The sequence below is a fragment of the Bactrocera tryoni genome, chromosome 5 (assembly GCF_016617805.1).
Source record: "Bactrocera tryoni isolate S06 chromosome 5, CSIRO_BtryS06_freeze2, whole genome shotgun sequence".
Taxonomy (NCBI): domain Eukaryota; kingdom Metazoa; phylum Arthropoda; class Insecta; order Diptera; family Tephritidae; genus Bactrocera; species Bactrocera tryoni.
Window position 1 is genome coordinate 46,673,394 of NC_052503.1, and position 27,077 is coordinate 46,700,470.

The window sequence follows — 27,077 nt, forward strand, 5'->3', positions numbered from 1 at the left end:
CAAAGTAGTCGCTCTTGCACTCATTACACTTGTGCCAATATTTTTTCCTATACCTCGAAACAGTTGTTAAAGTCAATTTCTGGAATAGCCTTCAATGCGCTTTGCGATTCACTTTTAATGTCTTCAGTTGACTCAAAACGATATCTCCGAAGCGGTCGTTTGAGTTTTCTGAATAGCAGAAGTCACACGGAGCTAAATTAGGGAATAAGGTGGTTGCGGCACGATATTGTTTGAAAATTTTGCAAAAAGCTCACAAAGAATCAATGCAAAATGCGACTGTGCATTATTGTGATCCAAGAGTTGTCGGCCCATACTTCGATAATCAAAGAAAACTGTCAAGATAACCTTGATTTTGACCTGCTTTGACGTATTTTTTTCCACCTTTGCCATTCTGTTTCCTGGTTGCAAACATAGATCCAAAACTCATCGCCAGCAATAATACGTTTCATGACATTCTGGTGGTAGGAGCGCATTATTTCACAGACGTTAACGCGACTCTGTTTCGCGCGTAAATTATAAACTCTTACTAATTTTTGCCAGTCATCATACAAGACTACGAAATCTATTTCCATTTACAAATATAAATAGTTTGTGCCGACTTATCTTATTTGATTGACAATTTTTCATTTAACGGCATTAACTTTTAACTTTTTGACAGACATGCGTACGTCACTCAGCGGCTCTAACTTAAATTAATTTTTAGCCGCATTAGCTAGCAAAGTAGTAGCTTAGCTTGTATAAATAGGAGTATGTAGTACTACATACTAGTTATATATTTGTCCACCCCACCATAAGATAATGAATTATGTTATAGGTTTTTTCTTGTATTCGAATTTACATTTCTCATTACAAGCAATCAATCGATTATATTTATTATCCTTCGGCGACTTAGCGAGACAACTTTCCGCACGTGCTAACAATTAATTCGACTTCAATTACCGTTACAGACGTGTACACATCTCCGAGGCCACATTGAAGTGCCTCAACGAGGCCTACGAAGTGGAGCCGGGCAACGGCGGTAGCCGTGACAATCACTTGAAAATGATGAACATCAAAACGTATCTAATCAAGCGCACCGAACCGTTACGGTAAGTGATTGAAGCAGAAGGTGAAAAGCATAAATAAACAATTAAGTGAAGTGCCGCAAAGCTGCGCCTGTCATAGGCTAAGATTGTTTCCATACAATTTTAAATAACTTCACACACACAATAAATGTGAAGTTATTTGCATAAAATATTTATGCTTTAACTAAAAGGAGCACTTTACTTTAGATTTGCACAAACACACACACACACACTCCCCTGCATTGTTTATTTATTCTATTTGGTTTTGCTTTTGTTTATGACACTTGCAGGCCGAAACGTCGCTTTGGCACGCGCAGCAGTCAACACTTAGCCAACACCATTGGCACTGCGACCGGTGGCAGTGATGCCAGCACCCCAACCGCCGTTACAACACCCGCCAGCATAGGCTCCAAATCCATACCGACCGCAGCTGGTGTTGAAGTTCAACAACAACAACAAGTGGGACATCTGCCCGCCACACCACTCGCAACGCTGGCCGCATTGCAGAAGAAGAATATTTCGGTGAACTCGCTGCCAAATGTGATGGAAGGTGTAGCTTTGGGTAATGGTGGACGTGTAGGTGATGGTATTAATGGCCCTAGCAGCAACGGTGCGGGCAGCGGCGGTGCTGCAGACTCAACTGGCTTATCGACTGTCTCTTCGCCGACTACGATGATTGCGCCCATAACAGTGGTCGATCAGCAACCGCTAAAAATGAACGGCGCAACAGCGAGTTCGCAGAATCTGGCAAACACCATCGACCCGAAAGCATTAATTATTGAGGATGAACCGACCACGGAATGGACACCGGAAATCCCATTCAAAAATGTACGTGCATACTCTAAAACTCTAAAACGTAGCTCTACGTAAAAATTGCTTTTATACCTTACACACACATCTCTGCGGGTGAAATTTCGCTATTTTGCATGTGTGTATGTATTTGTGGGTTCTTTGGTTAGCTTTAGTGGCAATATTTGCCACGAAAGTTCAGTGAAATGCATTCATGTTACATGTTACACGCATGTTGGTACAAAATTCGATGAATTGGTACGATTGGCACCTTTTGTGTAAAAAAGGAATTTGAAGCTAGCGCAACAAACGAGAATGACTGATTAGTATTGGCTTTGCGACGTGTTGATGAATACGTGCGGCGTGTGAACGCAATTCATCGGTAGTAGCAAAAGACTATTGCAACAAAATTCGCAAATTTTTTGCACATTGTGTGGAAATAGTGCCCAAAGCCATTGCAGCAATGTTTTTAAGAATAAAAGTTTTCACTTCACCCACTGAAAAATTAAGAGAATTTGCCATTTTTAGGAATTCCCTTCTAAAGGTCGATTGGAAATATCTGCATATTTCGTTCGTAAAATTGTCGATTATTCCGAGTAAAAAATAATGAGTAAGATTTTAGTAAGTAAGGAGTGTTTATTTTGACTTGTGGTTTTCAATGAGGTAAAGCTTCTTTCGGATTTGGGGTTTGGCATCTATTATTTGACTTATACTTTGACCATTTTATTATAAATAGCGCTACTCTGGAGCAACGTTTACAAATCGTTACCAATTCATCGAATTGTTCAACGATGAAGCTCACTTTTTGTGAAATGGACACGTTAATAAACAAAATTGTCGCCTCTCCCTCTTTCTCGGCTTCCCCCGGCGAGTATTACGTCGAATACTTTCAGAGCTGGAGTGTTTTCGTTCATACGTACGACATGACCTAGCCAGAGCTTTTTTCCAAGATAGACGAAATTATCTACGACTATGAAATTATGACTATCAACAATGACGTGGGAGCCAAGTTGCTAATGCGGCGACTGTTTGTTTGATGACAGGAGATATTTCGTCTTGTCATCCATTCGATTGATCATATGATCTTCTTCTCACTGTCCTAAAATATCCGTAAATTTAAGTTACTGATAGCAATCAATTCTTCAAATCTGCTGAATTGTAGACACTCCGTGACAATCATTAACTTTTATTGCCATAAACACAAAGAATTATTCGGTTTATACAAAATCATTTACTTCTTTTATTCGTACGTCAGGAATTAAATTGTATTTCTAGCAAAAGGTTTGCAAAAAAGTGGGTTTAACCTCAAGATTATGTCTGACGCTGTATCTAATAATATGAAAACCAGTGGCGTAGCTAGGGGAGGGCGAAGGGGGCCGTCACCCCGGGCGCAACGTCTTGGGGGCGGAAAAATGATCTTCGCTGTTTTTAAAAACTCCAATTCGGGCAAAAATTGCTGTAAATTGTGTCAAAAGTGTACAAGATAAAGGGCGAAAATGGGTTTTTTCTATATCTTTTAATAAGATGTCTTGTAAATTTACTATCAATTTCCTCAAAAACCGTATTGTGAGAATTTTGGAACTTCAGAATTTGCTTGGCTTCTAGTTCCTAAATTTTATATACTTAATATCAAAGATATTTTGTAAAAATTCACTTTTGTGGTTCGACCTCAAGAAACTTGTTGGTAGGTAGATAAAGGGGGGCGGCAGAACATCCTTGGCCCCGGTCGCCCGAAGTTGTAGCTACGCCACTGATAAAACCCTATTAACTTTATCGTTGTATTCTTACTTTATGTCTGTCACAGAAGTATACGCCATTGAACACGAATTCTATCACAATATTAGCGAAATTATTTGACGCTGTATTGAATATTGGAGAGTTTTCTTCTTATTACAATCCTTTCTCGATGAAAATCTAACTAACTCTTTAATAATCTCCCATCTTGTTCTTTTTGCTATAGCAATAGTCAAACTTACATAATTGGGTATGGTCTCTTTAGGTAAATAATTGGTCCCAACTAATTGGTCCGTAAAAGAAGATAATGCTACTACTCAGAAATTCAAAACGTTTTGACGGCTAATTTATTATAACATATAGTCGTTGTATCCTTAGATTGTATCACAAACCATATTCTTCCTCTAACAAAATTATATGATTGAAAAGAATCTTTAAGAAATTTGTTAATGAGTACGAGTATACTATAATTTACTTTCTCTTCGGAAATCCAGCTCAACTCGCCGCAGGACGGTCTCAATCGAAGTGATTCGGTGTTGGTCGATGCCAAACAAGACAATGGTCATTCAACGACCGCATTGGATGAAGAGGTGCGTATTTGTATATATGTATACGGAAAACTCCAATATTTATTTTTAGAGGACTAAACTTTTTATTTTATTTTTGTATAACTCTTCTATAGATTGACGATTTTATTGAACAAAATATACAAATAAATTCCAATAAGGAAATTAGACGAGAGTACCTGAATACGTGGACCTTAAAGTTTAAAGATCGAAGTCAAGAACAGAAATTTTGTCAATTACGGGAAGATATGTTTAGGTGAGTACTCAAATATTTTTTATATTTTACTAGGATAGGGAAAATTTCTAACTAATACCGTTTTAGATTATCTTATCGATCAAAATTTATATATAGTAAGTTCTTACTTTTATAAGATACTAGCTGACCCCGCAGTCGTTGTCCTGCGTGAAATTATGTGTTTAGAAATGAAAAGGTTGAATTTATCATTTCACTTGTTTTCAATGTATCGCAGCTTGATAAACAACATTTTTTGGTTTCTGTTCCGGTGTATAGAAAAGATGGTTTTCCAACTCGTGAGCAGGCCACGTATATCTGGCCGAGTGAAACGCATAGCATTTCCAAATGTATACCATACACTATGCGACTATCCTTGTGTCTCAAATGCAATTTTCACTAGAAACTGAATAAATTTGAACTGAAATGGCAAATCGTTAGAACTCAGAGGAATTCGTAGAGTCAAGCATTCTGCCCCTTTGTATTCGATAGCTGCGTCACAATCAGTCCATTACACAGTTTCGGCGCCTGAAGATTGTGGAACATAATAACGACAGATCCAACTTTGAGACGCATATGATGCGGTGGCATACCTATTCAAAGAATTTAGCGCCAATCTCCCGGAATTTGACTTTGAATCTTCCAGTTTAAGTCAACAACATCGGTATTTTTGGCAGCTAACATTGCGCGTGCACTTAAGGAATTGTAGTTACGATAATTTGTCCAATGTCCGAATATTCGTGATGAGTTCATCTTTGGTGAATTGGTAAAGGGAAGATGGAATTGATATCAAACCACCGCAAGTATCAAATGTCTTCGGCAATGTCATTTTTGTTCGTATTCCATAATTGACGCTAATTTGATGGCTGATCATCGCGAAAAGTTTGCGAACTTCATTCCAGTGATTATCATATTCCAGCAATTGTAATTGTAATTGTATGTTTAATATCCAGATACTATTTCCGAATAGAGCAAGTTCTCACAAACGGTTCACTGACGAAAGTTGAGAAAAAACTCGTAAATGTTAATTTTGTTGCTGGGGGTGTTTTCTCTTTCTGTACTGTATTCTCTGTGTTGAAATAGACTATTTGGTCATTCTCCAAATTAACTGCGCACAACGCACAACAGTCGGAAAACGTTCATGAATCGCAAAAGTAAATATCATACAAAGCGCTTTATTGCAGTTCACGTATCGACCGTATCGTTCAAGATTAGTAACCGCCATGTTGCTTCCTTTGGTGACGTATTTACACACGTATTTTATCGATTACACCAAACTGCAATACGCAACAATGACATGACTTTTGAATGTGAATTAGACAACAGTGGCGAATATTGTACGATCCATATGTTGTCGACTTCGATGTGTTGCTAACTTCGATATTCACGCCTCTAAATTGAATGCTAAATGTTCTGCCATTGTCATCTGGTGAGCGACGCTGATACATTGGATATCCATCATTTCTAGTTTGTGTTTCCGAAAGAAAACCACCTGGATAGTGTTTCGTACATTTATTGTCAGACATACAAACCGAAGTGGTATTGTGATGTCCATAAGGTACATGAACCATATTGGTTTCGTATAATTCTGCTTCAATCTCTGGATCAGGAATTTCCGCAGAAATGATTTCATCAACTTGATTTGGTGTAACCACCATCCCCATCCAAAGAAGAATATGTGCGTGCGGCAAACCTCTCTTTTGCCACTCAACAATCGCTTGCTGATTGCCCGCGATCCATAATTTCATTCGTATGTCATCGCATCCTGGGAATACTCGGTCATGTGCCATGCGCTGTCAATATACATACTTATGTTGATGCCAAAACGAACGCGACCTCTACGTGGCATCGTAACAAATTTCAATCTGTAATTGAGCACTTTGTGTGAAACACACATAACGTTTTCACGGAAAACATTTAAATAATTTTTTTTTTGAATAACCGGAATAAAGAAAGCAAACGACAAATTTGACAATTGAAAAACAAAAGGTAAAAAGTTGAAAAAAAAAATGTTTGTATGAAAAAAAGTTATTTTTTTGGAATTGTCCAACTTTCCGACTTTTCCTCACGAAAAGGATACGGTTTTTCTATTTCTAAACTTTTCTCGATCCACAGTGAAAAACCTCTGAAAATTTCATCAAGATTGGTTCAGCTGTTCTCGAGCATTAGCGTTACTAACAGCATTCATTCGTTTGTATGGGAAAAAGAAAAGGGCTCTTTTTAGGGGTTTTCCGGCAATTATTCGATTTTTTTTCGCCATAAAAACCATCCTTGAGCCTCAACGAACATTTTAAAAAAAGAATTGGCAAAATTGGTCCAGGCGTTTTTGAGTTATGCGCCAGCATTTAAAATCATGTTCGTTTTTATTTCCTTTTTAAAATCGTATTTGAAAATTTATTTTCTTCATAATTTTTTTTTCGGAAAATTTTCCAGAATTTTCTTAAGTATTCTCCTTATTTGGGCGGAGACCTGTCCGAATTGGTGGTAATCACCGAAATCGGTCTAGGCGTTCTCCAGTTATAAGCGTAGTAACTAGCGTCACTTTCTTTTATATATATAGATAACGGGTTTTTCATTAAGAGCGCTCCAAAACTTTTTAAATAAAACAAAAATGGTTTGGGATATAAATGAAATTCTTTATTCGTGTAAAAGTACATTCGATGCCAATATGTATGGAACTCGATTCTTTTGCATGGCCACCACGGGCACGCTTGCAGAAGTCCAGACGCTCAATCCAATTTTCGACGGGTTTTAAGCTTTAATCGGACGATAATTTTGCAATTTCACGTTCAATATTCTTAGGAAGTTCGTCAAGCGTCGCTGGCTTGTTGGCATAGATCATGGACTTGACGCAGCTCCACAAGAAATAGCCCAATGACCCCGCCAGCCCATAAACCACCAAAACAAACGTACTTTCACAAGAATAAAGAGTTACATTGATATCTCAAACCCGCTATTAAAGTTGGGGCCACTGGCTCCGAAATTCGGTAATAAATTTTAATAATTTCGACTCGTTGTTGAATCGTATATCTTTCCATGATAAAATGGCAAACCTTACTGAAGAGAAATGTCGAAAGAGCGGGGAAAAATATGGTGTAGTTTACTGTCCCTATTGGTCTACTTTTGTAGCGTAGCTATTGAAAAACCCTTTACAACATCTAATCTGGCTAATTATTTGAAAGTAATCATTTTTTTGGAAAAAAAAGTAGATTATTACAGTAAAATAAAGGCATTTTTAATTAATTTGGAACTGCAATTTGACAATATGGTAAGATTCCCAGCTTTACAGCATGGACGCCAATAGGGCAATGGGCTGTTAAAACCTTCACAACTAGAGGCCAACCTTACTGAGGGCAAAGAAATCCCCACATCTCTTGCGATTTATCTTGAGCTAAAAGGATCAATGGTGGCTCAGCGATGATCAAGCTCTCGCGAAGCCCAGATCTAGTAGCAGAACACAAGAGGATATGGGAACACCGATCTACTGATAGCGGTTCTGGAGTGCCTTTCCTTGGTAATTTATCAGCTTTTGCATTTCCTGAGATTCAGCTGTGGCCTGGCACCCAAACCGGTTTTATCACAAAGAGACTCGATGCTATAGATAGCGAAGTTAGGCACTCCTTGACCAACCCTGAACGCACTGCTAATGAGTTCTAAGCTAGTATCGCCGTCCTGCTATCCTTCTCTGAAGGATGCTGCACTCCTGATCAGTAGATCTGCTGCCTCCTTAATGGCTGCAACCTCGGCTAGGAAAACACTTCATTAGTCAGGAAATCTAAAGCTGGAGTTGAGAGAGAGCTCTTGACAGTAAACTCTAATAAGAGGTTACCAAAATGTTTTTGGTTGCGGAAAGAAGAATTTCTTCATCAAAGTATAAAATTGCTCAATAGATATGTTGGTGGTTTCATATTTGAGTAGTTATCCTAGGAAACTTGAAAAGAACTTGTTGAAATACAAAAGAAGTTGCTGAAGATATATATGAGTATGTTATTAGCCACCAATTAGTTGTGGTTAGTCAATCAAATTGCAATTTAGAAGAATTACTACCTCAGAGACCTTAAAAATAATAATTCTTCCAAGATTTGTATGAACAATTAGTAGTCAATAAGTCAAGAGTGAGTTTTTACCTATCAGATGCGCTCTCTCTCTCTCTCACTAAATAACATATAATATATTAATGTATTACTAATTTCGATTATTAATTTTTTTTTATTAATTTCCAGATCGAATATGCTGTGCATTTTTATCATATGGCTATTTATTGTTATGTGTCAAGTCATTATTATTCCACGTTGTACCAAATTAATAATTTGCCTAGTGGTCGGAACCATATGCTTAACCTTCTCCTGTGTGCTAGTCATGGCTGAGGAGTTTTCAAGTGAGTATAAGCGCAATAGCCAAACCTACAATTATAAGAATATCAACCGCATAAATATGCCTGAAATAATATCTGTTTTTTATCTTGTACTCTCTTACAATATGCTACCGATAGACTTGCCACTTTATCTGAAACAGAATTCCGCCAAACTTGTACATCAACGGCGACGCAGAACCTTCTTCATTTGCATTGTTATAGTACTGATGTCGGTTTTAAGTGCAATTGGCTTGGCAATTTGTCCGGATTCCACATACGCTTTCGACAATACGGACGATGATAACAATACCAATACACAGTTAAATAATGGCAGCAACAATGCCATCAGTGCTTTATTGGCAAATGGTAGTGAGAAGGAAATCAAGTTGAATGTGTACTTATCGGCGACAATACATCACAATATCACCATTAATGCTGCCAATGGCACAATCGTCGATGCATTCATCACTGACAACCTCACAGCGGCACCAGCTGGCGATCTCGTGCGGCAGAGTATCGTTAATGCGCTGAATCTAACGCAAACACCAATAAATCTGCTAAATGCAACGAGCAAAACATTGGATACATTTGAGCAATCTCCGCATGGCATTTTATTGGCGGCGGCAGCAGCCACCTCACTCACCAACGCCAACACCAATGACAACGATAATGAATTGGAATTGGGAGCTGCAAATAGCACAGAGCTTTTCAACAGTTTCAATGGGACAAAAGCTTTGGACGAGCTGAAGCAGAGCAATGACTGTGCGCATCCTGAGTATATAATATTCACCTGGGTGCTGTGTCTGGTGTCGCTGGCTACGGCCTTGAAATTGTACTTTCTCATCAAAACATGTATGGCGCTGGCGATGGTTGCCTGCTATATGATCTTGATACTGGCATATCCAGCTTTCTACGAATCGTCTGCAGCGAATTTTGAGTACCAGCGTATGGCAGTGCCCTTGGATGTGCAGATGCTGATATTGTTATGCTCGTTTCTGGTAATGGTGGCCTATCACGCCCGCCTGGTGGAGGTAATTCAACTTAAGTGCATAAGTATATATGTTTTCATTTATATATTTTAATGAACAGTAAAATTAAAAAGTTGGCTACCTCGTATTAAACACTGCTGATATATCCTAATATAAATTCACTTCGAAGAACTTGCCGCCAACTACGAAACTAATAACCTGGTGATATTGTTGAGCTGTTTAGTCGAAGAAACCGATGGGTCGTCTGACTCTGACTCTTTCCTTTATGTCCTGAATTAGAGGTTTTTCAAAAAGAATGTTATTCCATACCAGCCTTCCACAACCTTTTGCCGAAGTATACACCCTTCCATAGAGATTTGTGGAAGTTTTCGTACTTCCTAACGTAATTGATGTCTTAATATAGTAAACGAGGTATTCAATAATTTTTGGAGCATATCAAACTGTAGGAGTTTCTTATTTAACTACCTCAATAATTGCAATAAAATATTAAAGACTAGACTTGAATAAATAAAGACTTACTTTACGTTATCAATATATGTACAGGGTTTGTCCGGAAAGTAATAGAACTGATTTTCCTCCGCCGCGAACTGTACCTCGAAGCGTGCGCGCACCGACTAGATTCGGTAGAGGGCGTTCCTAGCTAACGAACGAGCGGTTGGTCAGTTGTTTGCGAGCACCTGGAGAGTCAGGACAAACATTTTCGCGCGTCGTGTTTCTGTGAGTGGTGCAAGCCGAAAGTGCAGCGTTCGTTAGAACAGAGGTACGCATTAAGTTCTATATGAAACTCGGTAAATCTGTGACATAAACGTTTGATATGATCACACAAACTTACCCAGATGTTGCTTTAGCAAGCAGTGGTGTGTTTCGGTGGCACCAGGCCTTTCTGAGCCCGGGAAGAGGTAGGTGATGAATGAGCAAATCCAAACTGAAAACGATGCTCATTGTTTTTTTGACATCAAAGGCATCGTCCACCATGAATTTTTTCCTCCTGAATAAACCGTCAACGCCTGGTTTTACGTAGAAGTCTTCAAGAGACTCAAACGAAGGGTCAATAGGGTCCGACAAGACATCGCAACCGATTGGATGTTGCACCACGACAACGTCCCGGCTCACACCGGGTTAACAGGTACCTAGCCAAAGCCGGCATCTCAACGCCTCCGCAGCCGCTTTACAGCCCAGATGTGGCCACCGGACTTTCTTGTTTCCGTGCCTGAAAATGCCAATGAAAGTCAAGCATTTTGAGAAGACAGGGGTGATCCAAGCACCTCGGCTCTCAAGGCTATTCCGGAGAATGCCTTCCGTGACGCCTTCAATGCTTGGAATTTTGAAAGTTTTCATAGAACTATAAGGATTGGTTCAATAATTTTTATACTCTCGCAACAGTGTTGCTAACGAGAGTATTATAGTTTTGTTCACATAACGGTTGTTTGTAAGTCCTAAAACTAAAAGAGTCAGATATAGGGTTGTATATACCAAAGTGATCAGGGCGACGAGTAGAGTCGGAATCCGGATGTCTGTCTGTCCGTTCGTCCGTCTGTCCGTCTGTCTGTCCGTCCGTCTGTCCGTCCGTCCGTCCGTGCAAGCTGTAACTTGAGTAAAAATTGAGATATCATGATGAAACTTGGTACACGTATTCCTTGGCTCCATAAGAAGGTTAAGTTCGAAGATGGGCAAAATCGGCCCACTGCCACGCCCACAAAATGGCGGAAACCGAAAACCTATAAAGTGTCATAACTAAGCCATAAATAAAGATATTAAAGTGAAATTTGACACAAAGGATCGCATTAGGGAGGGGCATATGTGGACGTAATTTTTTTGGAAAAGTGGGCGTGGCCCCGCCCCCTACTAAGTTTTTTGTACATATCTCGGAAACTACTATAGCTATGTCAACCAAAGTCTAGGAAGTCGTTTTCTTCAGGCATTTCCATATACAGTTCAAAAATGGAAGAAAGAAAACGTCAGAAACACTAAATTTTACGGAAGAAATGGTAGTAGGAAGCTGCACCCAGCCTTTTTTTAAAAATTGAAAATGGGCGTGGCGCCGCCCACTTATGGACCAAGAACCATATCTCAGGAGCTACTAGACCGATTTCAATGAAATTCGGTATATAATATTTTCTTAACACCCTGATGACATGTACGAAATATGGGTGAAATCGGTTCACAACCACGCCTTCTTCCAATATAAAGCTATTTTGAATTCCATCTGATGCCTTCTCTGTATAATACGAGTATAAACATTAGGAACCAATGATGATAGCGGAATAAAACTTTACAAAAATACGGTATTTGAAAAATATGTAAATGACGTATTATGAAATCTCGATTATCACTTTACCATGCGAGAGTATAAAATGTTCGGTGACACCCGAACTTAGCCCTTCCTTACTTGTTTTTAAATCAACTCAGTACTATTAGTTTCCGGACATAGCCTGTATGGATATATGTATAAGCTTATAAAAACGTAGACACTCTAGAAGACAAAAATAAAGAGCAAACAATTTTAGTGTTGTTTGTCAGCTTAATATTTTAATTGCTCTTTCAAGAGCATAGAAATTCCGTCAAATCCTAAGTACATCGCCACCCTCGCCAGCATTGTGGATATCCGTAGTGAGATTGTACCCCGTTAACCAAAATACCTAACATTCTTCTTTTTCTTTCCGTCAAATAACATATCATAAATCCGTTGGAGAAAATGGTTTTAGACATTGTTAAAGAATCCACGTATTATCTTCTATTAAATTCAACTCGTTAACTTTGTTGATACTTTTTCATATAATTTTTTTTACATGATAACGAACTAATGACGGCTATTTAAACTTAGACGAAATTTTCAATAAGTTTAACACTATCATTAAGTTCTAATTTAGATATTTCATTAGTATAAGATCTTGCTATAATCAGCGATAATCGGGCGACACTAAAAGCGATCTCAGCTTATGAGATTAAACTGCTATTGATGCAGGAATGTATATGATAGATTGGCTGAACAGCCTATCAACAGAGAATATATCATCTGAGTGCTGCGTCACAAATAGATATCAGGGAATGAACTGCTATGTAGCTACTTCTGGGATGGTGGGACCAAATCCCCGCATCGCGATGGCTCCCTGTACCACCCACAGGAGCTACTCCACAAGGAGGGGAGATAGAATGGGGAAAGATATTGACAGCAATCTACGGACATATGCCAGGCAAAGTTACTAGTGGGTGATTATAACCTCACAAGATTCAAAAGTATTGCAAACCTCCCCAAAGACGAAGTTTTGGACTCAAAGGGAATTTTAAATAGCAGTCTTAAGAAGTACCTGACTTGGATATAGCCAGAATTGAGGTCCTTTGATCTATATAAATTCATAGGGATCACAACGCCGCAATAGTGACAGCAGGAATTTAGCATTTAAAAGACTATTAGGCCCTTATGAGGCCGTGTGAAAAAGGGAGGAGCACAAAACCCAAGGTCACAAGGCAAGCCTCAATTAGTTTATATTCTATTCTATAACTTCTTGAATGAATTTTGACCGAAGTTGTAGTAAATTTTACCAAAAAATTCTTCTTGTTAAAGTACTTTTTGTCATTTTTGAAAAATTTGCACTCCTAATTTGATTATGTTTCTACTTATGTAGTTCGCTACTACCTCTCAGAGACTACATAGTATCTCTTTATTCCTTCTATTATTTTTTAGCTTACTGGGTTTTGCGCTTACTACACATATACATATTTACATATATACTATATATCTGTATCAATGCCTACATCAAAAATCGACCCACAATTAAAATATGTACTCTCAATTCCTTTGCATATAATTATTGAAGTTTTTCTTTTTCTCTAATTCTTTTTCACCTTTTCTACATTTGTTCTCGCTTGAAACGTCGCGCTGCCATTGCACCTCAGGTCACTTCGCGTCTGGATTTCATTTGGAAGGAGCAAGCTGAACGTGAATTAATTAATATGAAATCGAATCGAGCACTCAACGACACATTAATTAAGGTGAATATATGATTATTTTTATTTTTCTTAGGCATCATTTGACACAGAAATCACTCGACAAACTTTGTTTTGTCAAGTGGAAATCGCAAAAAATTTAATAGAATGTCTGCTTATTGGCATTTTTATTTTCAGAACATTCTGCCCCATCATGTAGCTGCCTATTATCTCTCCGATGAGCACACGGATGAATTATATTCGAAAAATCATTCATTATGTGGTGTTATGTTTGCTTCCATACCCAACTTTCAGGATTTCTACTCGGAGGACATCGATAACGGAAAAGCATGCATACGAATCTTGAATGAAATTATATGTAAGTGGCATTTGCAAATACATATATTGTTAGTTTTTAACGTTCTTTTAGAGATCATGTATTAGTTTTCTAAAATTAAACTTTTCTGCTAATCCGACAAATGGGGGTGATGCATGCAATTTGACAGCTTCCATAATTAACAGGAAGACGTAATTATCGAAACACGTAATTGACCCTTTTTAAAGCCGCATTTGCATTACGGGTTCATTTCCATCTGTTCTAACGGTTTTGTTTTCATACCGATCGATATCGATAGTGTGAATTTTGAGTTTCTTTCAAATAGGCCTCCTTGATTTTAACCTTCTAATTTGAGCGGGCTCTACTTTTAGAGTCTGGGAAAGAATGAAATTGTCACCAAGCGTCATTATGTTTTACTGAGACTTATTTCTAGCTTAATTTTCCATTTAGCTGTCGGGTCACAAGTTGAATGGCCAAGAGCGTTGCCTTGGTGAAAGCGCAACATTGCGTCTTAATTTTCTTGACGAAACTTAGAAAACCAGTTTTTGACCATTGAATACTCTGGTGCATATTTTCAGTTATACTTTTCAAGCTAGTTTTCGCATCAACAATGCTTCGCCCGTCAAGAAACAACTTTTTAATAAATCTTAAAATTCCCCCATGCCCTGTTTTGAATGCAATAACTTGAGAACAATAGAATCAAATGTAATGAAACTTGGACAATATTATAGTTACAGTTACTACAAAAAGCCAAGGATAAAGGTTTTTTTTTTTGTGACGCGAACTTCCAACAGCAGATGACTTTTCAGCCATGTTTACAAAGTGCATTCCAAAGTAAACAGGACTTAAAAAAAAAAAAGAACAAATGGTTTTTTTCGGCAAAATCAATTTATTTAATTCAAAATAGCCTTCTTCTGCTTCAATACAGCTTTTTGCACGGTCCAAAAGCATGTCTAACGAGTGTTTTAGCTCGTTGGCCGGTATGGGCGCCAGTGTGCCGGTGCAAGCCTTTCGTATGGCCTCTACGTCTGCTTAACGCTTTTCTTTCATGGGTAAATGCATTTTTTCAAAAAGGAAGAAGTCGACCGGTGCCATATCAGGTGAAAACGGGGAGTGGTTAATGGTTAAAATGGTATTTTTGGTCAAATAATCGGTCACAATGATGTCCTTTAAATGTTGGATTCTGAACAATGTTTGGTCGTCAGTCAATTTGTGCGGAGCAAACCGTGCACACACCTTTCGTAAGCCCAACTGTTCGGTCAAAATGCGATAAATCGATGCTTTGAAGAAGTGCAATTCCATTTCCATAAATTTCAATGATGATTTCGGCTGATTTTTTATGAATTCACGCACAGTTTCGATGGGATTACCGGTGATCACGGATTTTGATTGGCCCACACGTTGATCGTCATTTATGTTCTCACGACCACTTTGAAAACATTGAAATCACTCGTGCACTCTGCTACGGGATAGGCAATCATCGCCATAAGCTTGTTTCATCAGTTGAAACGTTCGGTAAAAGTTTTACCAATTTTAAAACAAAATTTAATGTTGGCTCTTTGTCCGAAGCTCATTTTCGCACCGATAACACAAACATACTGACACTTAAAACGCAATAACTTCACTTCCAATTAATGAAATGTCATGAAATTCTCACTGGACAATCGACAAAGATAGCAGATTCTTACGCACCGGTCGACATATAGATGGCGCCACCAGGGGGCGCATGATTCAAAAGGTCCTGTTTACTTTGGAAAGCACCTTGTAGATCAGATTGAGGGTTCCTTAATTTTTTCGCCTGCTTCTTTGAGAAATTTAAGTTAATTCAAGAATAGAAATATAAGAAAAAAATTCACATTTGGCTGAGAGATATTTAATTTTTGCTATGTCTTCTTTATTGGAGTTGACACCGCTTACGCGACTATAGCCGAGTTAACAAAAGTCTCGTCTAGTCTTTCTTCTTTTTCCCTGTTTAGCGCCAATTGGAGATTCAAAGGTCCTCCTCCACCAAATATTTTCAACGGAGTGGAGGGCTTCCTCTTCCTCTGCTTCCTCCGGCGGGAACTGCATCGAATACTTTAGCGTAGCCGCAGTCTCTTAACTAGTCTCTGAACTATGTCAATGTCAGCTCATTGTTCTATCGATTGCGATACGCGCCGTTGCCAGTTCGCAAAGGACCATGAATCCTCTGCAGAACCTTTCTCTCGAAAATTTTTTTGTGGATTGGGCAGAGCACACCTAAATTCTAATCGTCTATCTCATCCCCCACGTGTTTTGGTCGATTGCAGCGTTGCGAGGTAACTAGGCAACATGTTTTTTCTCCACTGCCACACGGCACTCCTCATTGCACCAGCTATTCTTTTGCTTTTCTGAAAACCAATAGTTTTGTTTGCAGGGGCTTGGAATGCCAACCCACAGTTCTCTTTTACCGAGTTGCAATTCGAATATAAAATCGTTGAGGTGTCTGTTGTGATTGCAGCTTCTTGACGTCGAACCTTCCTTGTGTTTGGCTGTGTGGCTGTGTGTGACCCAAGTCATTACTAGGACCTCGGAGTATACACACATCTAAAACATTGGAGACATGTCTTCGTCTATCACAACAAGACCGACTTCGATCCGGAGACAGCTAGATAGCTTGATGAATTTTCTTATGCTGGAATCTAGTGCTACATATAACCATTTTTCGGGTCGAGGTGAAGCCCCTCAATTCATTTGGGGATGTTAAATCATGAAGGCTGAATTTACCGACCGTTGTGCCAAAGATACCTTCCTTGTACACACGATTTTGGACATATCATCCTTCTCGTCCATCGGGGCGTGGGCGCAAATCAGCGATATGTTAGAGTATTTCGTATTGATGCAGATTGTGGCTAGACGTTCATCCACTGGGGTAATTGCCAGGACTCGCCGACGGACCACGAATCTCACACCGAATTTACGTTCCTTTATATGGTTACTGTTGTAAATGCCACAAGGACCTATTTGTGGTCGTGGTCCCTGTCCCATCCATTGCACTCCTTGGACGGCGGCGATGTCAGCCTTTACTCTTACAAGGAGATCAACCAGTTGAACAGCGCCACCTTCAAATTAAGGGGACCGGACATTTCAGATACATGCCCTTAAGTCGTAATGCTTAATACGTTTGCAGTGGTCGTTCTCAAAAGGGGCTGTTGCGTTCTTTTCATTTACGGGTGCCAAACCCAACGCACAAATCTGATTCATCTCAAAATATAAATTGCCAAAAATTCGCTATACTTATTTAAAAAAAATTCTTTAATATACAGGTGACTTCGATGAACTTTTGGAGGAACCGCGCTTCGCCTCCATCGAGAAAATCAAAACGGTTGGCGCCACATACATGGCTGCTTCCGGTCTGAATTCAGCACATCTACACGCGCGCGGCGAAACAGCGGAAGACAGCGTTTGTGACCTGGTGGAATTTGCGTTTGCTATGAAGCAAAAACTAGAAGAGATCAACAAGGAAGCATTCAACAATTTTCAGCTGCGCGTAGGCATCTGCAGCGGACCGCTGGTAAGCGGTGTGATTGGTGCGCGCAAGCCTGTCTACGATATTTGGGGCAATACGGTGAACGTGGCCTCACGTATGGACTCCACCGGCGAGAATTGGCGCATACAAGTGCCGACTAAAACTTCGGAATTGCTAAAGGCCAAGGGATATACTTGTGTGGTTAGTACTCGTAATAGCTTATGCAAGTCTTTTTTTTTTATTTACATACAAATTTCCTTCTCTCTATATTTTCACATTCCGTGTTTAGAAACGCGGCGAGATTAACGTGAAGGGTAAAGGCCTAATGGTCACGTACTTTGTGCATCCTAAAGGCGCCAGTGAAAGTCAATTATCATCACCGGTGCGGCTGCCAGCGGGTGTGCCCTTATCGCAGGCGCCCAACTTACAACGGCAGATATCGCATCACGGTTCATTCAGCGCCGTGGTTTTCGGCATGTTGCAAGCATCGAAACGTAGCACGACTATTGCAGGCACACGTAAGTCAACATAACAGATGTGTGGATTTATTATCACATACATACAAACATACATATGTACTTAGATAATTTTATATATATACATGCATGTAAATAGTACATGCATATGTGTAACGTTATGTAAATATACCATTGGTTCTATTTTTACCGCTTTCAATGGATTTGCAGCGACTGGCACTCCCTCACCGCAAATACGACGTGGTCGACGTGGTAGTACCTTCAGTTCGGTGCGCCTATCGCAAAAGTCTACCACCAACAATCCGGTGAGGCGGAATACAACACGAGTGCGTGGTCGCTCCTATCGACAAAAGAAGGTTGACTTTTTTGAACGCTCCTCATGCAATGCGATAAGAATTTCACTAATCCGGTGTTCATTTTGTCGTCTTTTTTCACTTTGCAGAGCTCGTCCAACAACTCGATAGTAACACAGACCAGTAACTCCTATATATCGTCCTTCCGACGCATCGATCAGATCGAAACGACGCTGTCCAAAAGTCATAACGATGCTTTATAGCCTATGCGTAATTGGGTCTAAGCTGCCCTGTGCATGAACAACAACAACCACAATTTTAATTACTTAGTACTTACATAATGAACTTATTTATTGTTACTATTAAGCAATTTCTAGTTTAGACATATTTGAGAGTATATATATGTATGTGTATATTTATGTAGAATATATTTGTATGTCAAAAGTAAAGACACAAACACCACGGTGAGGCCCTGCATGTAAACTGATTTCAATTAAGCGAAAAGTGCATTTATTTTTGAAGCATTTTTTAAGTTAGTTAGACTATTGAATAGATAAAAGCGTATGTATTCGACGAATCATTTACGTACTTAATTATCAGCAATTCAATTACTTATGGCAAATGTGAATGTGAAAAGATTTAGCTTTATTTTAAATTTATGACAAGAATATTAAGAAATTTACAAAAAAAATAAAAACAAAACCTAGAAACTAAGATAGCAAAGGACCGCATAAAGTAAGCATATTTGTATGCATATATAAGATACGTATGTACATACATATAACTTGCGTTCAACTTTGGTTAGATTTTTAGCCAAGAACAGCCTTATAGTTCTACGCCGACTCTGAACGGCTTATATTTCTTATGTGAGCCTTTTTTAAGTCTAATGTTACAAATGCTGAGAAATTTTGTTGAAAATTTGTATTTGAAAACGTTATATCGGCCATTTCAAAAAACAGAGAACACTACATACAACACTCTCCAATAAAAAAAAAATTTGGTTTCACGATATATTCCTTTATACATATATAATGTTGTAGGCAAAAAATAGTGAGACTTTGTTTATAATTTTAAAATTCCTAATTTACTCCTCAAAAAACATATAGCACATACCTTCAATTGAGTAAAACCAGTTCCCGGGAGGGCTCGTTTGAGTTTGGTGAATAACCAGATGTCACACGGAGCTAAATCAGGCGTATAAGGTGGTTGCGGCTCGATATTGATGAAAAATTTGGCTAAAAAGTCTCGAAAAATCAATTCAGTTTGCGACGGTGCAAAAATTAACGATTGTCGGCCCATAATTCCTCTTGTTACGAATAGCTTCGGGCAAACGACGCATAACTCTCAAATAGTGTTCCTTGTTGACAATTTGGCCGGCAGGATGGCATTCAGAGTACACTACACCTCTATAATCGTAGAAGACTGGCAACATGACCTTGATTTTTGACCGCATTTAACGTGTTTTTCGGAGTCGGCTCAACTCTGCCACCATATTCGGCCAATTGATTATCTGTTTCCGAGTCGTAAACATAGATCGAAGACTCATCGCGCGGCGCTGTTTTTCGCAAAATTGTGATTTTACTTTTCTTACGCTGAAATGATCTTTCAAAATGGTTTTCACTGATCCTTTCGATATATGAACAATACAAGTAAGAACGCTGACTGTTAATCATCGAGTCTCAAGCATCAATTCCTTTATTTTGTTGACGTTATGTTGATGGCGGTCCTGTGCGAGGTTCGTTTGCAACGCGTTTCGTCCCTCTTTGACCATTTGTACCAATCAAAACCACTTGCTCTAGACAAAGAATTATCAACTAAGGCCTTTTCCAACATTCTGTACCTTTGGGCATCAGAAATTTAATTCCGCACTTAAAATTTAATGGATCATCTTTGTGGAATAATTTTACTCATAGTAAAAAGCGCTGAATGCACTTTGTGTACTTCAGAAAAATAAGAGTATACTAAGCTCTAATGATTATTTTGATGTGACATTTGACATAGATGTCACTGACAGTCACAACCAAGAAAAAAATATTTCGACAAAAAGGTTTTCGCGTGAAATTTAAATTAAGAAGTTTTACTATTTTTTGCTCACAGTATAATTAAGTATGGGAATTTTTCAAAAAGTTTCTAAAAATTCTAACGGACGCCTGCATTGGAAACTTTATTTATCAAATAGTTACAGATTCTTTTCTTGATATTTTTTCTAATTTCAACTTTAACGAAAACAAGAAAAAACGTAACCCATTCAGAGTATAAAAATTAAAATCAGTCTCCAAGAATGAAGATTATCCTAGGACAACACTTGAAAGTTTGTAACATCAATAATCAAAGGATGAATTCATCATGAAGATGCAAATATTATAATGAACGTGTAATACGATATAATGTGAAACTATTACAACATCTGATTGAGTTAAAGATAAGTTTTTTTAAGATGAATTGGGGCGCAATTGTTTGACGAATAGATTTTGATTATGTTAGTACACGGGTTGTTTGGTTCTGACCGCTTCAAAAAGTTCTTTTGACTTGTAAAAAACTGTGGTAAAATAGAATGTTCACTTTCTGCCAGGACGCTTAAAAATAGGTATTCCGAATTTTTCGCATAGACTTTCTTATTATGTGTACAAATATGCTGAACTTAGAGAAATATAACCATGTACGTATGTACAGTTGAAATATATATACATATATTTATGAATGTGTAAGAAGAAATGTAATTTTATCAATTTTTAAACTATTACTGTTCGTCTAGTCGTTAGCTTTAAATAAAATACTTAAACAAATGTATAATGTCGTTTGATGTTTTATTATGTTGATGTTATTTCATTGTATAGTAGATGGCCCTGTGTTTAAAGTTTTTGCTTAGCGGAAACTTTCTAGTTGCTAACGAAAGACTTTTGGAATTGCAAAGTATCTAACTTCTCAATTAACAATTCTTAATTAATAAAATGTTAACAGTTAATTGGAATATAAATGATATAAAGGTCGATCTTACACCTGTAGAGATAAGCGATCTTTCACCTTCCATTTCTTCAACTTTTCTCGTCTTCCTGATCATTTATATATATAGCCCTATAACTATCTCGCTTAATTTTTGGTGATACGTACAACCATTGGGTGAACCAAACTATTATACTCTGTAGCAACATGTTGCAATTATGTAAATATAATAGGGTCATTTGTGTTGTTCTAAAAATGTGTAATTTCGAAAATTCGGTCATACAAGTTTTATCCAAATAATAGCATTGAGGAATAACCTTTTTCTGAAATCGTTCAGTTTTGCCAATTCCTATATTAATTAAAATAAAAGTAACTTATTGTTTTTTAGTTGAAATACAGTTTCTAGTTGAAAGATCTTGATGTTCATAAGATTTAGGATTTTGTCATTGAGCGATCCGAAAGTTACATAAAAATCATTGTTCATCATTCATGACATTGCTAAATAAATAAATAGCTGATGGCCGAAGTATCATGAGAAACTGAAAAAGGTGACTCAGATTAGGTTTTTTTTGACAAATCATTTTATTTAATAAAAAAAAAAGTACGTTTGCGGAATTCGATGTACTTTAATAATCCTCGATTCATTTGGAAACCTTACGAAATCGCATAATACCGAGCCGATCTCAAGGAAGGCCTTCGAATATTGAGGTCTCAAATACAAAAACCAAAATATGTATAATTTACAATTTACAATAGATGAACATGAATGATCGAAGTGAACACTGGATTTCATGAAAAACACGTTTAAAGATTTCGAAGCCGTTTACACTTAGGAAAACAAGTAAGGAAGGGTTAAGTTCGGATATAACCAAACATTTCATACTCTTGCAACATGCAAGCATTTAAGCCGAGGTAATACCTTCAGGTACATAAGGCTTGTTAGTTATATGGGGTCTAAAGCAAGTTTTCACCCGATTTTATCATTGTAAACACAATGATGCACCGTTATTACGAAAACACAACCTCTCTATTTTATTAAGATAATCCAAATATTGGCCGATATATATGTGGTATAAAGTCGGCATATGACGGTTAAGAGACGCATTCGTTCGCTTTAACCTATTTTTAACAAATAGGCTACTATTCTCAAGAAGAGATTCTCTTCAAATTTCAATTATATACCTTAATCAATATACGATTACCGATATTTTCGCTAAAAAGTCAACTATAGGAACTGCGGTCCACATGTTCGGTACCTAGGAGCTTGAACTGTTGTGGTTAGATTTGAACAATTTTTGATCATAAGGTGAAATAATTCCAGGGCATTATTCGTGCAAGGATTTATCTCGTTAAATTAATAGCTTCTTGAATTGTACACTAAAAAAATGATGAAATTTAAAATTGTGTTATACGAAAAGTATGCGTGGTTGTAATCCGATTTCGCCCATTTTCGTACTGTAGTATACAGAATTTTGTTGAAATCGGTGGATCAAGTCCCGAGATATGTGATTTCACCTAAAGAAGGGCGGTAACACACCCATCGTCCAATTTTGATTCCAGCTCCCTTAAAGCCTTCTCATACCATCTCGGGGGTAAAATTTAATATCTCTGGCGTCTTTAGTTACAGATTTATCGCGCTTTTACAAAATTTTAACAGTATGTTTATATGGGGAGGGGGTGAGGTTATCATTCGATTTCATCCATTTTCACACTATCTGTAGGAGTTCTTATAACATTTTCTTTAGACAAATATGGTTGCTGTAGTGGTTTAATATACATACTATAACTCCTTAATCACTTAAGATACAATAACCAAAACTCGCAGGCACGTACAGGCTCAAAATAAGAGCATAGGCGTGGCGCCGACCACATTTAATAGAAAACCATTATCTCTGAACCTACTGACATGTTCCATAAAATTTGGCAACATCTAAAGGGTTTCCCCAGGTTCTGTTCCTTGCCAATTGCAAGTATACAAAATGTTTGGTTATACCCGAACTTAGCTCTTCCTTACTTATTTCATAGTCCCTGTGAGACCAGCTGGATGCTTCGCTAAAAAGGCTGCTTCAAAAAATGCCTTTTTCTGGACACTAAATTTTCTTATTTCACGGCACGGAGTGACGGAGTGAGTCGAAAAAACTAGAAACATTTTTTTGCGAATGAATCACGCAAAGGAAAATCCTTTTTTTAACACACTGTAATTAAAAAATGAAGAGAATTTGATTTTTTTTTTATAAATCCAGTAGTGTAACCCCTTAATATACATACATACATATGTACATATGTATGTTCATACAAAATATGAAAGCAATTTTTAATATTTGTCTGATTACTTGTGCATGTAAATTTGCTTCCTACTACAACGGCATAATTTTTCTTTGATTACTATTTACAACTCTCACAACAAGTCGGCATCTGTCATCAAAACTCGCGCACAGCGGGTCAAAGTCATTAGTGTAGTATGAATGAAATGGTTTGAACGAAGTCGCGGCAATCGAGCAAGGTGTCTCCACTACCTTACCAACTGCTTGAAGATGCAACCAACCACAGAGACTGCCTAAGCAACCGCATACATACACATGTTTTGTCGTCCAACCCATAATGAAACTGAATACAAATTAAATAAATTATTGAGAATACACCGTCGTAAAATATAAAGACTCATTTAAATGCAACCACCACTAAAAATTTACGGCAAACATGCGTACAAAGGTTGGAAATAGCTGAACATTTGTCTTAAGTCGATGATACATAAACACATGTGGACATGTGTGTGTGTGTTGTAATGTATGTAAGGGCATGTGTATTGCGGCGCGGAATCGTGGCGATGCGGTAATAGCGCGATGCACCGAATTGTTGCTTGTCTGTCCCTTAGTTCACCTACCAAACAATCAATTTGGTGCTTCCCACGTTCGTTACGTTTCGCTGCGTTGATGGTTGCGATGACTGAGGCTTTGTGGCTGGTGGACTGCTCAACTACCGGACTGCTGGCATACGCAATGATAAAAACAAAAGGCAGCAACAAAAAGCGAAGACCGGAACATTTTCACGCCACATGTCGAGTTCGTGGAAAATAAATAGGAAAAGTCGTACCCTCAATTCGTATAATGATTTACTTGAAGAAATTTAAACAGACAATTGTGAAAGAATAACTTAAAAATAGTCACTACCAGCGGCGGCGTTGACCAGCTTGAAACAGCAGCGAATGAAAACAGTGGGCAAGCAAATTGTTGATAATTTCATTTTATTGTGAAATCAGTATCTACAGAATAGAAATACATACATATATAATATTTAGTGGGTTGAAAATAATTATTGGGGAAATTTTACTTCCTCCGATATTTTTCATTCGTGTTAAGAGCACGACAAAAACACCTGTGGACCATCTGCCAGCAATGAAAGTCGATGACAAATATTTGAGTGAGTCAGCTTCAGGATGCCTTAATCAAGGCTGTAATGATGCTAAACTAAGTGTAAAGTAGATCAAAGCATCTACAAAATTGTACCTCTTAAAATGTTCCGAAATAAAAAATAAATACATAGTTTTCGACGTCACTATATAATCTGTTATATTCTAAAAAGAACAAGTCAAGTAAAGCCACAAGGGCGGTCCGTTAAGTTCTTTTATTCACCGCCCGAAGAGATCACTATCGTAAGTAATCGCCTCTTGTCAAAATTTTAGTCGATTTAGACAAGCAGTTTTGAGCTACCGTCATACCACTTCGCACCAGTGTTTAACGCTGCATAAGCGCGATCCGAAGTGTTTTGTGCATCGTTTCGTGACCGTCGGCAAAACATGGGCACACTGGTGCATACTAAAGACCAAAAATCTGTCGAAACAGATTTGAATCTGGCTCGAAAAAGGCGATGGCCAGTGTTTTCTAGGATTCAGAAGGTGTGATCTTCATCAGCTACCTGTAAAAGAACTGTGAGCCGATTCGACGCCTAACTGCAGAAAAAACGGTCCCATTTGGCGAAGTATTCTGCCTACTTTTCAGATCTCTGATCGGATTGTCAGACGAGCCAAAGAAATTGGAGCATCGCTGAGGCACATGCATCGATCTAAAAGAATACCATGTTGAACTAAAATGAGACTTTATTCGGAATAATGGAAATATCTTTTCTGACAAAAAGCATAGCTGGATTATTTCTGTAAAACTTTGTGGTTATCTTTATTACTTCAAAGGAATACAAATAGTTTCGGCTTCAGTGTTTCCTTCTGCGATTGGCCGTTTATATACATGATTTGACATCTACACCCCTTGACTACAACACAGGAAATTGTTACTATCATTTTCGGTTTTAGCAACCCAAAATTAGCAAGAAACAGTCTTTAACATCATAGACGCAAAACTATTGTAAACTAGTGTAGACACACACCACCTCTTCGTTAAATTCAAAGCTGCTTTTGACAGCCCGAAAAGGAGCTGCCGCTATGTCTGAATTTGGTATCCTCGCAAAACTAATGCGGTTGTGTAAACTGACGTTGAGCAACACCAGAAGCTCAGTCTGGATCGGGAAGGACTTCTCCGAGCCGTTCGATACCAAACGAGGTTTCAGGCTAGGCGACTCCCTATTTGTCGACTTCTTCAATCTGCTGCTGGAGAAAATGATTTGAGTTGCAAATCTGAATAGAGAAAGTACAATCTTCAACAAGAGTGTACTACTGATGGCGTAGGCCGAGACATCGATATCATTTGCCATAACAACCGCGCCGGTAGTTCTGCTTTCTCCAGGTTTGATAAAGAAGCGAAGCAAATGGAAATATCTCCTGTCATAAAACAAACAGTAGTCTCACTCGCAACTTGGCTCCCACTGTTGACAGTCATGACTTCTAAATCGTAGATAATTTTGTTAATCTTGGAACCAGCATTAACACCAACAACAACGTCAGCCTCAAAAACCAAAGCCGAATAACTCTTGCCAACAGGTGCTACTACGGACTGAGTGTGAAGCAAAGCCCTCTCTCGACGAACAAAGACCAAATTCTACAAGTTCTGCTATACAGAGCAGAGGCATGGACAATAACAACATGTGATGAGTCGGCGTAACGTGTTTTCGAGAAAAGGGTTCTGCGGAAGATTTATGGTCATTTGCGAATACCGCAGTCCATGGAACGATGAGCTGTACGAGATGTATGTACGACGACATTGACATAGTTTAGCGAATTAAGAGATAATGGCTAGGCTGGCTAGGTCATGTCGTCCGAATGGTCGAAAACCCTCCAGCTGTGAGAGTATTCGATGCAGTACCCGCCGGGGGAATCAGAAAAAGAGGAGACCTCCACTTCGTTTGGAAGGCTAGGCGGATAAGCACCTCGCAACACCTAGAATTTCCAATTGACGCCGAATTGCGAAAAGACAATAAACTCTAAACCGACTGTAGGATTCGGAAACTGAAAACATAGAACCTAAAAGAGCAAATTCCAATATTTTAGCAACAATCTGTTTTCTGCTTTATTTCAGGAAATGCAAAGCTTCTAAAAATAAAACCTTATTTGTAAATTAAACTTTTTGTTCATAGCATTATTGAACACTGTAATCCGCTGCACTGATCTCTCGGCGTGCGGTGCCAAGTAGTGCCACACCGCACTTGCACCTAACAAAACTGTCTGCCATTCACTCATTCCAGCTCGCATGCCGACCACTTGTGCGACACCAAACTACAGCGAAGCATGTTGCCCACTATGCGTCCATTCATCTGTTGAGCCACTTAAACAACAACTGACTGGCGGCACAAGCAGCTACATAGGTGCCTACAAATCAACAAACACACATATGTACATACACAGCTGCGGGTTTACTCTAAATTCTTTCTCATTTCCATTTACATTTCCACATGGTGACTTTTCACTTCCTCAACTCCCACGTCTTCGCGGCAGCTCGT

The 27,077-nt window shown here is 38.4% G+C and overlaps 1 protein-coding gene across 3 annotated transcripts in view; it reads left to right on the forward strand.

The window, feature by feature from the left end:
• Window positions 1-20,281, forward strand: part of LOC120777444 (adenylyl cyclase 78C) — a 38,905-nt gene extending 18,624 nt beyond the window's left edge. For all 3 annotated transcript variants that reach the window (XM_040108756.1, XM_040108757.1, XM_040108758.1), the window contains 12 exons: window positions 948-1,088; window positions 1,355-1,892; window positions 4,082-4,177; window positions 4,270-4,409; window positions 8,609-8,763; window positions 8,878-9,770; window positions 13,626-13,721; window positions 13,854-14,034; window positions 17,277-17,680; window positions 17,769-17,997; window positions 18,166-18,311; window positions 18,398-20,281. In XM_040108756.1, the coding sequence (XP_039964690.1) occupies window positions 948-1,088; window positions 1,355-1,892; window positions 4,082-4,177; window positions 4,270-4,409; window positions 8,609-8,763; window positions 8,878-9,770; window positions 13,626-13,721; window positions 13,854-14,034; window positions 17,277-17,680; window positions 17,769-17,997; window positions 18,166-18,311; window positions 18,398-18,511 (3,133 nt within the window). In that variant the 3' untranslated portion in view covers window positions 18,512-20,281. The remainder of the gene's footprint in view (window positions 1-947; window positions 1,089-1,354; window positions 1,893-4,081; window positions 4,178-4,269; window positions 4,410-8,608; window positions 8,764-8,877; window positions 9,771-13,625; window positions 13,722-13,853; window positions 14,035-17,276; window positions 17,681-17,768; window positions 17,998-18,165; window positions 18,312-18,397) is intronic.
• Window positions 20,282-27,077: the final 6,796 nt, after the last annotated feature.